Source organism: Lissotriton vulgaris, chromosome 9 (assembly GCF_964263255.1).
Source record: "Lissotriton vulgaris chromosome 9, aLisVul1.2, whole genome shotgun sequence".
NCBI classification, from domain to species: Eukaryota; Metazoa; Chordata; class Amphibia; order Caudata; family Salamandridae; genus Lissotriton; species Lissotriton vulgaris.
Window position 1 is genome coordinate 1,178,844,331 of NC_141697.1, and position 13,944 is coordinate 1,178,858,274.

General features: G+C 41.0%; 1 protein-coding gene across 1 annotated transcript in view; it reads left to right on the forward strand.

Moving 5' to 3' along the window:
- LOC147692977 (protein SSUH2 homolog) overlaps nt 1-13,944 on the forward strand; it is a 135,753-nt gene that overhangs the window by 45,906 nt on the left and 75,903 nt on the right. The window contains exons 2-6 of the mRNA XM_086939222.1: nt 5,153-5,220; nt 6,204-6,314; nt 9,778-9,856; nt 10,483-10,612; nt 11,376-11,436. Of these exons, the coding sequence (XP_086795348.1) occupies nt 5,153-5,220; nt 6,204-6,314; nt 9,778-9,856; nt 10,483-10,612; nt 11,376-11,436 (449 nt within the window). The remainder of the gene's footprint in view (nt 1-5,152; nt 5,221-6,203; nt 6,315-9,777; nt 9,857-10,482; nt 10,613-11,375; nt 11,437-13,944) is intronic.

Consider the following 13,944-nt stretch of genomic DNA (forward strand, 5'->3'; position numbering starts at 1 on the left):
ACTTGCCAAAACCCCGATTGGATTTCTCGAACCTCCCAACAGAGTGCTCCGCAGCTCTCTGTTTCAGTCACCTATAGAGTGCGTTGGGTCAGTGACAGGTCAGCTATTCGGACAAGTCGGACAATTTCTCCAGCTAAACCTACGCTAGTTATACTGTTTTTCGGGTCAGTGTACCACCCCCCAATGTTGCAAGTGTAAGAATCCACAATTTTGATTGGACAAAGGAGGAGGACAGGTCATCACACCACCTATTTTCTAGACTTTCTCAGGCTCTTTATTCAATTTCTGTACCCGCCCCTTAAATTCCAGGTTCTCATGACATATGCTTTTCGGTTAACAATGATGAATATAACATCGTATACAATTGTTTCAATTGTAGTACAGTTCAGCTTCTTATAGCTGGGTTGAAGTTCAGGTTCCCAGGAGCATCTTCTCAGTCAGTCCGCTCTTTGGCGGGGATTCAAAGGTCACTGCTCTGGAGACTACCGGATCTCGTGCAGACGCAGTTTCATTCAAGATGGAGTACAGCATGATATCATATAGGCCAAGTTTCGAAGTGTACATGAAATGGAAAAGAAATAGTTTTAGAACACGGAATAAATGATTTCACTGTATACCATGAATCACTATACTACTCCCATTACTTTATCATAAACTAAAGCCTTAGGATTAAGCAGAACGAACAGCTTAGCAAAAGCAGCAATGCAAGCTTTAAGCATATGAGAACACAAAGCAGCCATTTTAGCTCTATTGTGCAAGTGTAAAAAGATTCCCTCCAAGACATTGAATACGTCACGTCACATGGGTATGACCGACGCATGCGCAGTCTAAATTCCCACGTAGCAGCGCCCATTTTATGTTGCAAGCGTATTAATATTAATAGACACATAAGCAAGCGTCCCTCGGACACCCAAAAATGTCGGACAAGGGCAGATTAATAAGACTAAACAGGTTGATTAGTTAATTAACATTATTTCGAGGTTCATGAATTCAAGCAAGTCGCTTCACGTGCGAATCCTTGGTCCATCACAACCACATAGGCTCTCATTAAAGGTTTGCCAGATTTTGATATAGGGTCCAGGAAATGGGATACAACCGTTCTTACCCTGGAAGAGCTTGTACAATTATGATTGTGTTTCCCTGACTCCTTAGACAAATCCATAAACATTTTCCACTTGCTCAGAGCAGACGGATGTCGGTGTGAAGGCCGGATGGAGTTGGATCTGCAGTTGGACTTGGGGTGGGGTTGGTGGGTCATCGAGGCCAGGCCAGTGGAGCAGTGGGCCTGGGAGAGCATTGTCTGCTTCTCAGTAGTGCTTCAAGTGCTGAGCAGGGGTGTTAAAGTGCTCTTGTTCTCAGCCCCAGCCTCTTTACCACCATCAGTTTCACCGAGTTTCATTCTTACCTGATGAACCCGTTCCCAGTGTCTTTGAAACAGGAAGTAGACACAGGGTTTTTTGTGAAGGCCTGGGGTGGTACCCCCTTGAGTTAGTGCTTCAGTGGGATACCGCAACTAGTAACGAGGCCATACAGGGAGGCTAGAACAGGTGACATTTTCTCTACTGCTCGTCTAAAACATTTCTCTCTGGTCCCTCTCTTTATTCTTTCCTAATATTCTTCTCTGCTGTTTGTCCCTCCCCTGGTATACTTTCTAAGGTTTTTTCCTCCTTTATGCAAACCACTTCTCATTGCTGTTCTGCTAACATTTCTCTCTGCAGTCTGTTTGGTAACAGCTTCTACCTCTCATCTGCGCATCTGTTTCTCCTCTGTTAGCACTTCTTTGTGCTACCTGTCTTTACTCTACTAGATTACCTCCAGTTAGTATCATCTTTCTCGGCCCAGCTGTGCTTACTTTCACTCTGCAGTCTCTGTTGTTTCGTCACTCTCTAATTATTGGGCCACAACCAGGATCTCCCCCAAGAAAAGGTGAACTGGCAGGTGACTGTCGCTCCTCTGCTGATCTTCGGTGGGTGGGGGTTCTAGGAGTAAGACAAACCTGTCCGATAATTTTTCACCTGCAGATAGTATATATACAGTTCCGCCCCATACCACAAAATCAGTACACACGCAATTGTAGAATTTAACTCTATCATTATTTTTCATAGACCTACAAGGAATAGCCTGACTGTAAATATTAACACATCAGCAGTTATTGACAAATAAGGAAACATTGAGATAAACCCCTAACATGTTTTATTACAAACCCCTATCCTATTCTTCTAAAACCTACCTATATGATCACCAGCTGCCTAACACAATGGTTGTGTTAGTTCTTCATATTATTCCAAATCATATAAAATCTTCCTGTGAGCCTTATTGTTCCATCAGGCCTGAAGTCGATCTCTGTTTTGCAGCATCATTCCAACAGCTGGTCTGAGTGACTAACCCTGCCCTATGGTACTAGCTTCAAAATATTTTTTTTGGAGTTCTTTCTAGCGAGGTGGGTCTTCAGTGGAGCGTGGTCAGGCCGACTCATGCTCAAATCCTGTGTTGTTACACAGGATATTGAACAAGATTTTTTCTCAAAACATACTCATACGCCGAAGCTTGGTGTTAATTTTCTTTCTTGTTCCTACTAGACACACCACACATACCTCTTCTTGTAGCCATATTTTAGCTGCCGTGTTCGTGAACAGTGCATGCGGAGAGGTTGGGCATTTTTCTTCTCCAATTTGTTGGTGTATTTTAAGAAAAACATAAGAAAACATATTTAGTAGTAACTTCACAGACAAGGTACCCTGCTCTTTAGGCCTTGAAATTGTGCCACCATTCTGTCATCTATATTGCACAGAGACCATGTTGGCATACAACCAGGCCTGTGCTGCATGCAAAATGGAAAAATACTATTAGGAGCCTAGTTACGCAATCATTGTCACTCCACCAGTACTCTCTCTCAGGATTGTGTATTTCACACGTCTGTTATCAAAATCAATCTGTTTTGTAGTCTTTGTTTTTCTCTTGCTGTCCTTCATGTACATAATTGTTCTCCCCAACTCCTTTCTGATGCCCACCATTCTTTCCAGAGGCATAAAATGGATTAACTGAGCATAACATTGTTTGAAACTACGTGCATTGTATATTGTGATCTTGCGGGATGGGTTGAGAGGTTACAGAAATAAGGTTGATCTCCACAATCAGGATCTAGAGGGATCTGAAAAGCCAAGAGTGTACCGGTCCCCAAAACAATAACAATTTCACACCATGTACACCTGGCTATAGGTGAAACAGATAAGAGCTATATAGTGGCAATTAACTCTATGTCGTGAAGCTGTGAGCTGAGGTGTTTTCTCAGAGATGAGCGGTGACAGAGGGTGAATGAGGGGTAGAGTGCAAAGAAAAAGTGATTTGGTAGATTAAACTATCTCCAGGGGGCCACTTAAACTTTATTGGGTGACCTCTGGAATAGAGTCTAAAAGAGGAGTAGGGATTCATCAAATATACCCCTCACAAGAGTCAACATGTTTCTGCTTTAAGTAGGTTCCATACAGGGATCCAGGGGCATTAGTCAGGACCTCAGGGTTAAATAGTCACTCTGCAGGTACTCTGCCCCTCATTTACCCTCTTTCACCACTCATCTCTGAGTAAACACCTAGCTCTTCCCCGTTGGGGAGTCATAGCGCACACCTTGGACCTTTCAATCCAGGTGTGATGAGGGAACCCATATGATGAAGCATGTCACCAAATGGTGAGTGTGGGTTCTCGTCCTGAAAGGATTTCTCTCTTTCCCTTTTTCTGTTCTGACAGATTCACAACATATAGTTAATTGCCACAATATAGTCTATGGTGTGTAATTGTTATAGAAATAAGGTAAAATTATCTTAAAATAAATGTCTATTTTAAAAGACACACAAAATCATCTCAACACTTGGAGCACTAGGCGTTCCTTTGGCTTGAGGTGATTGGTTGATTTTGTATGTTTTCAAAGTCTGGTTTCTTTCAAAGAATGATCTACTAGGAAAAAGGACATTTCGTAATTTCTCTGAAGGGAATTTAGGAGTAAGCCAGGGGTGTAAATTTATGGGTGCAATGATTACCTATTACAAGCTTCCATGGTGACATGGATTTTACGGGCGCCTGAGTCCCATAGAAAGAACTTCCGTCAGAGCCAGGCTGTAGTTTGTGGAGAGTTTCGCCTTGGAAACCAGACTTCAACACAACTCTGTCCTTCTTTCTGCTTACATTTCTGCGGATTGAAGCTGCAAAGAGCAGCTTCTTTTATAGTGGGTGCTGGTGTGGCAGCACCTTAGTGTCCTCTATCCACCAGCCACTAAAAATGATATACAAATATGACCATCATCTCAATACTATTGAGGTATTTCACAAGATAGAATAAACGAAGGGGGATGTTACATATTCTTTTGTGTAAAAAAACGGTGTGCCATCTATAAATGGCCTTTGCAAAATAGGAGGGCATCTCTGTTATGGCCAATACTGGATATTCAAATTCTTGGTCTTTGTAAATTGTTTTAAGGAGGCCTGAAAAAGGTAAAAAGCAAGAAACGTGTCAACATGAAAGAGGCAATTTACAAAAAACTTGAGAATAGTGTAACTATACTTAATAATACAGAGAAATATCTTTGAATGTTCCTCCTGTTAGCAATTAACATACACCCATAAAGAATAGTGTAGTGTGTGTGGTGCCTGAAAATATTAGGCAGGAACTGACATGCCTTTTTAATATATGTTTCTAATGAGATGAGTTTATATACGTATGAGGTGATTATTAGAATGGAACTAAAATTATATTAAATCTTGATTGATACATTAGACATTTGAGAGATTTTATTTTTGGTTAAGAAAAACAGTTGGTAAAAGAGAGCAGTGCATTCTAGCTAGCTTCTATTAAAAAACCCATGGACCAAGATTTAATTAGGTTGTCTCTTTAGATACATAAATCACAGGAATTCATTCACATTTAGGGATTCTTCACCCATTCAGCAATCTAAAACAAATTCAGGTGCTGAGCCTCGACAGACACCTGCTCAACTTAAGAATTATATGACTTTATCTGAGTCCTGTGTCTTCGGTGAGCCAGATACAATTGCTGACATATGAAGTATGGCTGATTTCTAAATAGAAAATACTGTATCTTTCTGGGTCTATTGCCAACACCTTTCTTCCTGAAATGTGTTTCTTTCTTCTCTTCCCACAGAAATTCCATGGGACCAAACTATGGATCCACAAATCCTTTGCTTGGTGCTGACTTCTCTGGAGATCCTGGTATGATTAAATATGTGTGCCATCAGTAAATGGCTTTATACCTATGTAGCAGCAGTTCAGAATGGCATACAAATGGAATTCTATGCAGTTTTCTAGAGAGTCGAGAACCAGTGACTTTTCTGTTAAAGAAGCCGAAGGCATCATTCCCATTTATTAAGTGTTGCATTGTAGTTCCACTGGCTAGACTACGTGGAATCTGAAGGTTAATTCCCACCCAGTTCCACCGTACATCTTTCCTATGATGATATGATAAAATGATGAATTATGCAGCACTAATGCCTATTAATTGCTGGTTAATATGCAATCCGTTCTGTAGTGTGGCATTTGTAAGTTACCATATTAAGTTACCATATTAATCCTCACCATCAATCAGTGAGAAAAACTAAAAGTAAGTTTGAAATTTTTTCAATAAATACAGGTTATTAGAGGGCAAAATGCTTTTAGCTCCTTCGTTATTTTTTCTTTGTTAAATCTTAGTAAAGTATGTGACTTTTATGGAGTACTTCAGGACCAAGCAAAATTGAGAATTGGGGCAGTAGTCACTTGCTCCTTTCTCAAGTGTTCGTGTTACCCAGTACTGGCCTTTTATAAAAACAATGCTTAGCTTGTTGGGACCTAAAGGTCCCACCAGTGTGTATAGTGCTGTTCGCTAAAAAGCTATCCAGGAGCCATGTAAAGATCACTTTAACATTGAGGGCAAGACACTTTCTTAGATATCAATCAGAGAAGACCTCAAGTCGCCGTTTTTCAATCAGGTCTAGGAAGGACTGGAGTATTGGGAAATCACGCAAACATTCCTGAGAATGCATGCAAGTGATGTCACCATGTAGTAAACATTTTGACAAATGAAACAGCCTGAAAATTCAATTTTCTAGGACGGATGGATTGTTAATTCACAAGATCAGCGAGGAAGTATTTGTAATTTAGGTAATGCGTTTGACTCATGGTTTGAGCCGCTTGAATACCTTATTTTTTCCATTTAGGTGCATCAAGCCCATATCCACCCCCTATTGGTGGCAATGCTGCCTCTGCTCCACCCTCTCACTTGATGGACAATGTAACTGGGTATGAAGGAATATCAACAGGAGGTGAAGGTAGGTGTAAAACAGATTATATGCATAAGATAGACTTCAGAAATGCACTGAAGGTGACTACTTAGCTTGTTAACATTTTGGTTGTCAACATTTTGGCCATCAGTGTTTCTGCAGCACAATATTTCGAACTTGATGTTCCAGTACGATAGTGTTTTGTGAATTGTGTATCCTTTTTCTATTTGACCTTTCTTTTTACTATATATATATATATATCTCTCTATATATGCTTCAAGTGTTTTGCTGTACCAGGCCGCTACACCTTCCTGCGGTGACGGTGCCAGCGACGGCAGCTGCTGCTGTCTGTATTTTCTCCCCAAGTACTTTCTGGAAATCCATGATTCAATAAAGCGGTACACCTGTCCCGGGGTGTGTCGCTTTGTTTATTCTTGGATTTCCAGAAAGTACGTGGGGAGAAAATCTCTCAATATGAAAAAAGTAATGTTATAGATAAGTGTGATAAAAACATCTGTTTTTGTTTGACAAAAACCTTAGTAATTCACTGAAAAAAACAAAGATTAAAGTAACGTTATAGTTAGATGAATTTGTCAATGCCAACATTAAAGTTTTAAGTAAAAAAGAAATGGAACACATCAGTTATGGTTAACAGAACTAACAATAACTTGCACCCCCCGCCATGCACTGCTTATGACCTCACTTATGACATCACTCATGACATGTTTTATGACATCACTGATGGCATCTCAAATGACATCATTGATGATTTCACTGATGACATCACCCAAGCTTCGTTTTCACCCATATTGCTCTATAAATTACTATGGCATTATAGGCCTGACAGTAAGTACAAAATAGCTCAGAAGAATATCAGGCATCATTAGTGCCACCACAGAAACATCTCTCTGAGGTAAAAAAAGCAAGCATTATGTGCAACATTGACCCTATGACATACACTTTACAGGGTGCATAGTTCACATTAACAGTCCACCACAGATATTTGGGAATCCTTCATTGAGTATTGTTTTCAATCTCTATACAAATGTTGATAGAAAGCAAAGTTCCAAAAAATAGCTAATGTCAGTTCCAAAGCAAATGCCCTACTATGGACAGCTTTTATCTGCATCAAACCCCTATATCAGTAGAGAACTGGGTACTGTAAATAGTGTTTACACTATGGATGGAGAATATTCTATACTACACTGTTTGGAAGCAATAAAACTCTCATGAGAAATACACCACAGAGTATTGAAAAGAGTCTCCTAAGAACAGTGTACACACTATGCAAAAGTTGTCAAAGAAGATACTATTTGCTGAAAATAAGATCTGAAGGTGCTAAGATTAGATTCCCTGCACTCCTCATACTGTGGTGAAAACTATACAGATAGCCTATATTCTCATGCAAGACAATCAAATGTACATAGGTAAGTACCTGGTGCACACAGTCTTCTATCTTAAGTAGAAATTGTCATGCTTACACGATTCACTCTAATAATAACTCCATGCTCCTTACAAAAGTTTGTATCTACTACATAGTAAAATCTTACAACAGTTGAAAACGTCTTCTGCAGAACAAAAGAATTGTGTAGAACATAATGAACACAAGTCAACTGTCACTTGCAAACTAAGTTACTCTAGAATACAAAGATTTAAAACGTGTTTAATACTTCTACACACCTATGGTGCATTAGGAGCAAATGTGTTTTATAAACACACCCATTAGCTGGACCCAGGCTGTACAAAATTAAGTAGATAAGTAAAACATACTAGCATTCTCATTGGATGATGTAATCACTGATGTCATCAATGATGTCATAGAACATGTCATAAATTATGTCATATGTGAGGTCATAAGCAGCGCATGGCAGGGGCATAAGGTATAGTTAATACTTCTAACTATAACAGGTGAATTTCTGTTTTTTTTTAGTTCAAAACGTTAATGTTGTCATATACAAATTCATCTAAATATAATGTTAATTTAACTTTTTTTTTTCAGTGAATTTCTAACGTTGTTTTAAACAAAAACAGATGTTTTATCACACTTAACTATAACACGTTTTTTTCAGCGGATTTCTAGTTTTTTTAACATAAAGTAATACTTAATTACCATATGTAAATGCAACCGCTGGCTTGCACGACCTTAAACCGAGCGCGGTGGGGGGTTGCCTGCAGGTCCTGGTCTGTTGCCAGGCCCTGCAGCCAACCACCCTCCATACAGTCAACCCCTGGGGCTCCCAGTGGCCTCCAGATGCTTGGGTGGAGGTTCCATGTGTCCCCTCCCCTTTTCGACATATTTGACCCCGTGTTGGGCTACCCGGGGCCTTTAGTGGCCCAGGGAGGGAGGCCACACAGCCCACCTTCCCTTCATTAAAGAATTAGACCGTGTGGAATGGGGTCTCTGGACCCTCTAGAGGCTTCAGGAGGAGGGCAGGGTGGTCCCCCTCCCCTTTTTAACACATTTTGTCCCCAGGGGTGGGCTTCCCGTGGCCTTTAATGGCTTGAGGAGTTGCAGACAGAAGAGAGCCAAAAAGAAATCCACCCACATTGTAGCTGCTAAAGTTGTAAGTTTATGACGCCCCAGCATCCATCCTTTACTTCTTTCACTCATTCATCTATCCATCTTTTCGCACCTCCATCTATCCACCTTTTCACTTCGTCACTTCATCCACCCCGTTACTCCACTTATCCATCCACCCTTTATCTCAGCCATCCATACTTTAACTAACTCATGCATCCATACTTTCTCTCATCATCCATTCACCCCTTCGCTCATCCATCCACCCTCCCTTTCGTTCATCCATCCATTCTTTCACTTGTATATCTACCCTTTTATCCATTCTCTCTCACTTATCAACCCATTCTTTCACTCATGCTTGCTTTCGTCCTTCCAATCATTCATCTATCCATCGACTCATCCACCCTTTCACTCATCCATCCATCCTTTCACTCACACACCCATCCATACTTTCACTCACTCACGTAATTTTATGTTATTTATGGGCCTTTGTTTGCCTAAGACAGTTTGCTGTCAGACAGAAAAGCCCCATCAAGAACCTGAATGCAAATGAAGACTTCCTGGTCATCCAGAATACCTAGTCGCAAGCTTGTTTTTGATGCCCAGGCCCGACATAGTACTTCTTTGTCTGTCCCAGGACAATACACTGATTAATTTTCATTGCCCCTGACTAAAGGGTCATCCCTGAATTCAGACTGTATGCTGAATAATTGTTCTTTGTGATTGTTCTTGATTAACAACATCTGTCTCATGCCACAACCTCTACTATTCTACAGCATGCACCGCCGATTAAAAAGACCTATCTTTATTAATTGTATGGGCCTGTTTCCATCTTATCACGTCCGTTCCCAACAATAGGGAGGTTTGGCCTAACTTACTGCAACATATTCAGCTACACCTAAGGAATAGAATGGTAGTCCTAAACATACAATGCCTGAGCTACAGCATCCTCTTTGCAACAATCTCTTGAATTGTCAATCATCTTTTTTTCAGGTGGAAAATGTCTTCCTCCCCCGTCATATCCAGGATCAGGCCCTGGGAAAGCTGCTGCTCCCCCAGATGTGCAATGGAGGTAAGAATCTTCCTTTCATGTCAATTGCGATATCATTAAATGTGTATTTCTTTGTTGTCCGTTCCTGTGACACTAAGTAAAGACTAATACTGTTTTCTTCCCTGTGTTGGCTGCATGCCACAGTTTTAAGTGGAAGACAAGGCTTTGCCTTAGGCTCATTAAATAGAAATTTACCAATTTCACAAATATTAATGCCATACTTCATTTTGTGTGGGATTATCAACTTTTATTGACCTTGGAATTGCGATTTTCTCATAGAAAATCGCAATTTGAGAATGAATGGGACACTCATTCCTTAATTGCGATTCGCAATTTGCTAATCGCAATTAAGGAATTTTTGAGATTCGCAAAAAAAATGCGAATTTTTACCTACATTCTATTTTGCAATTCTCAAATAGCGATTCCTTAAAAATCGCTATTTGAGATTCGCAAAATGTGAATTACCTACATATGCCCCTTAGTCTTTGTCATTTCTGCTAGGACTTCCAAAGAGCGCTGTGCCCAAAGCACTCACCTGATTTGTGGAGCAGCACAAACTATCGATTGTCAAGCTTAGCACAAACACACACACTGCACTATAAATAAACCTGGTGTATTTAATTTAACACACATTTTTCTCCTTCTAGTATTCCTTCAATTACTGAAGATACCGCAAAGCAAGCCTTTATACAGTTTGCAGAGAGCAAGTGCTGCTACAGTAGTGCTCCCGCCAAGGAAATGCTGTTTCGCGACTTCCAGTCTCTCAGCACCTACAGAGTATGTGCTATAGAAGGAATTACTGTACACTATCTTGCAGAATCCTGGTGTTTCTGAGTGTGCCATTAAAAATATACAGGAAAGCAATAACTTTATGTTTTGTGTGCAGTCAGTGTGTTCAACAGCCTCTGTGAATGCTCTAGAAATCTCCAGAAATGTGGACATCTCTACTGTAGAGGAGTCAGCTGTTTCATTACATGGATGTTCATGAAGCTTGGCTGCTTGTATTTGGCTTTGAGGGGTTGATCTCTTCTGGTTCTTAGCCAGTATTTGTTAACTAATGCATGGGGCACTCATCTTGTGACATGATTAGAGATCAGTTCTCTGCTCAGTTCAATAACCATTCTATTGAAAAATCAAGCCTTAGTATGAGGGGTGTCAGCTTCCTTCCTACTTCTAATTTTGATATTCTGAAAGATACTCCTGAAGGGTTGAGTTCAGCTCATGCCCACTCCATGCTTCCCCTCCAAGAACTTGAGTTGTAGTTTTGTTGTCTTGATGGTGAGCGAGTTATCCATACGCATTGGTAACCCTTTCTCCAGATGTGAGGCAGGTGACCTATTGTACATATCCAGTCTGTTCAGAGAGGTTCATTAGGTCTAGAGAGCTAGAAGAAGAGTGCCATTCTCTCCTTCGGTAATCCACAACCATAGTGTAAGAGATCTTTAAGTTTATGACCATTCTTTATCTTGTCCAATCTTGTGTCTTCGTCTTTCGTTTGAAATAGTAACAAGTACATCACTATATGATTTGTTTTTCCTAGTATCGTCTTGAGACGTTCACGGAGTCCAGATCCTCAGAGTGGAAAAGTGTACCTTATAATGGTAAGCTGGGGTTTCATCTGAAACCTTGCCTAAGAGTTAGACTTAACTTAATGCATGATATTCAATGTGGAAAACATTCCATTTCCTCCACTGAGAGTGAAAGAGCTTGTATTGCTAAATGTCAAAGCATGTTAGAAAAAGACCACCATACTCCATTGAAACCGCTGGCTAATAACTCAATTTATTATGTTAATTAAATTTTTAAATCGTTGTTTTCACCTGAAAGCATTTTGGCAGTGAGGGAACAAGTTACTAGATATGGGTGAACTCATCCAAGAATGCTACATGAATATTTTTAGTTTTGGTAGGTAAATCTAGTTAGTCCTGGCTCCTAAGCCACCTGTGAACCTTTCAAGGTAATCAGTGTGCCTGTCCTAACCTTATATTTTGTCATTTCTGATCTCTGCGGGAAGGGATAACACTTGCGGTGTAGTATGTAAAATGAACTTCAAGCAGAAACATTAAAGAATGTTACATTTGGTGTTCAGGGTATTAAATACTGAAATCAGTTGAGTAACGTAGAGCGAATTAGCTACATAGCCTACCTGCCAACATATATTTTGCGACATGTAAATTATCATTTTGTAACTTCCAGCTAGAGAACAGTGGGTCTGGGTAGCTTATTTTATTTTATTTTTTATTTTTAGCTGTTTTATAACGCGCTCTGTTACTACCAGAGTATTCTGGTGCGAAAGGACAAAACAAGCAGGTGGCCAAAAAGAAACAGAAGAAAATTTAAAAAGTCTAATAAGCAGATCTAAAAAGATGCGTCTTCAGTGCCTTCTTAAAAGGTACAAAATTCTGGATTGATCTCAAAAACAAAGGCAGAGTGTTCCAGGCCGAAGCCGCAAGGACGGCAATTGATTGGCCTCCAAGGCGCACTCGCCGAAAGCGGGGTACACTCAGTAAATTACAATCAGCTGAGCGTAGAGATCGGGTGGGGGTGTAGCGGCTGAATCTTTTCTTCAGATAGGAAGGCCCAAGATCATTGACTGCTTTAAATGCTAGTGTTAGGATTTTAAAAGTAATCCTTTGAGTCACCGGCAGCCAATGTAGTTCCTTCAAATGGATTCACACGCTCTCTCTACTGGGCACATTGCACAGAAGTCTCGCCGTCGCATTTTGGATGATCTGTAATCTGGCGACTAGGAAGGCTGGAGTTCCACTAAGAAGAGAGTTGGCATAGTCGAGCCGTGATAATATTAAGGCCCTCGCGACCGACTCTCTTGCTGAAGATGGAAGATATGGAAAGAACTTTCTCATAGCCTTGAGAGATCCGAAGCACACCCCTGTAAGTTTTTTTATGTGTGCCTCAAATCTCAGATCCTCCCCAAACCATACTCCCAAGTTCTTTGCAGGGATGGTAACTGAACTTGGCTGGGGAAAATCCGGAGGCCACAAGAGTTCTCTAAAATTAGGCGGAAATTGGCCATACAACAAAATTTCTATTTTGTCTTCTTTGCATTTTAGCTGTGCCACTGCTAACCAAATAAAAACCGCAGAAAGACAAGAACAAATGACCTCAGTGTGCGACCGACTCTCTTGCTGAAGATGGAAGATATGGAAAGAACTTTCTCATAGCCTTGAGAGATCCGAAGCACACCCCTGTAAGTTTTTTTATGTGTGCCTCAAATCTCAGATCCTCCCCAAACCATACTCCCAAGTTCTTTGCAGGGATGGTAACTGAACTTGGCTGGGGAAAATCCGGAGGCCACAAGAGTTCTCTAAAATTAGGCGGAAATTGGCCATACAACAAAATTTCTATTTTGTCTTCTTTGCATTTTAGCTGTGCCACTGCTAACCAAATAAAAACCGCAGAAAGACAAGAACAAATGACCTCAGTGTTGAGTGCTGTATCAGGCCATGTCAATAGAAATTGCGTATCATCTGCATACACTATAATTTTGGCCCCCATTTGTTCAGCCAGCACTATGAGTGGGGTAAGGTACACATTAAAAAGAAAGGGCTTAATGTAGACCCCTGGGGTACCCCGGTAGTAAGAGGCTTGGCCGAGGAAGAGAAAGGCGGGATCCAAACCTGCTGGGACCTATCGGACAAAAAAGATTTCACCCATTCTAGTGCTGAGCCCAGCACACCAATCTCAGCCAATCGAGTCAGGAGGAGTGAGTGGCGGACAGTGTCAAACGCGGCAGAGAGGTCCATTAAAATTAGAGCCGCTCTGCCACCACTGTCCAAACACTCCCTAATCGCCTCTGTGATCTCCACCAAAGCTGACTCCGTGCTGTGTGCTGCCCGAAAGCCGGACTGGGCAAGGTGGAGAGCCTCCGAGGATTCCACAAAGGCATTCAGCTGACAAAAGGCAAGTTTCTCTCCAATTTTCGCCATGGCTGGAAGCAGGGAAATGGGTCTATAGTTGCCCGGCACAGCAGGATCAGCACCCGTCTTCTTCAACAAAGGAAGAAGCTTTGCCTGGTTCCATTCCTCGGGAACCTTAGATGTTTTAAAGGATAGACCCATTATTTGTGAAACCTCTAATGCCACTGATTC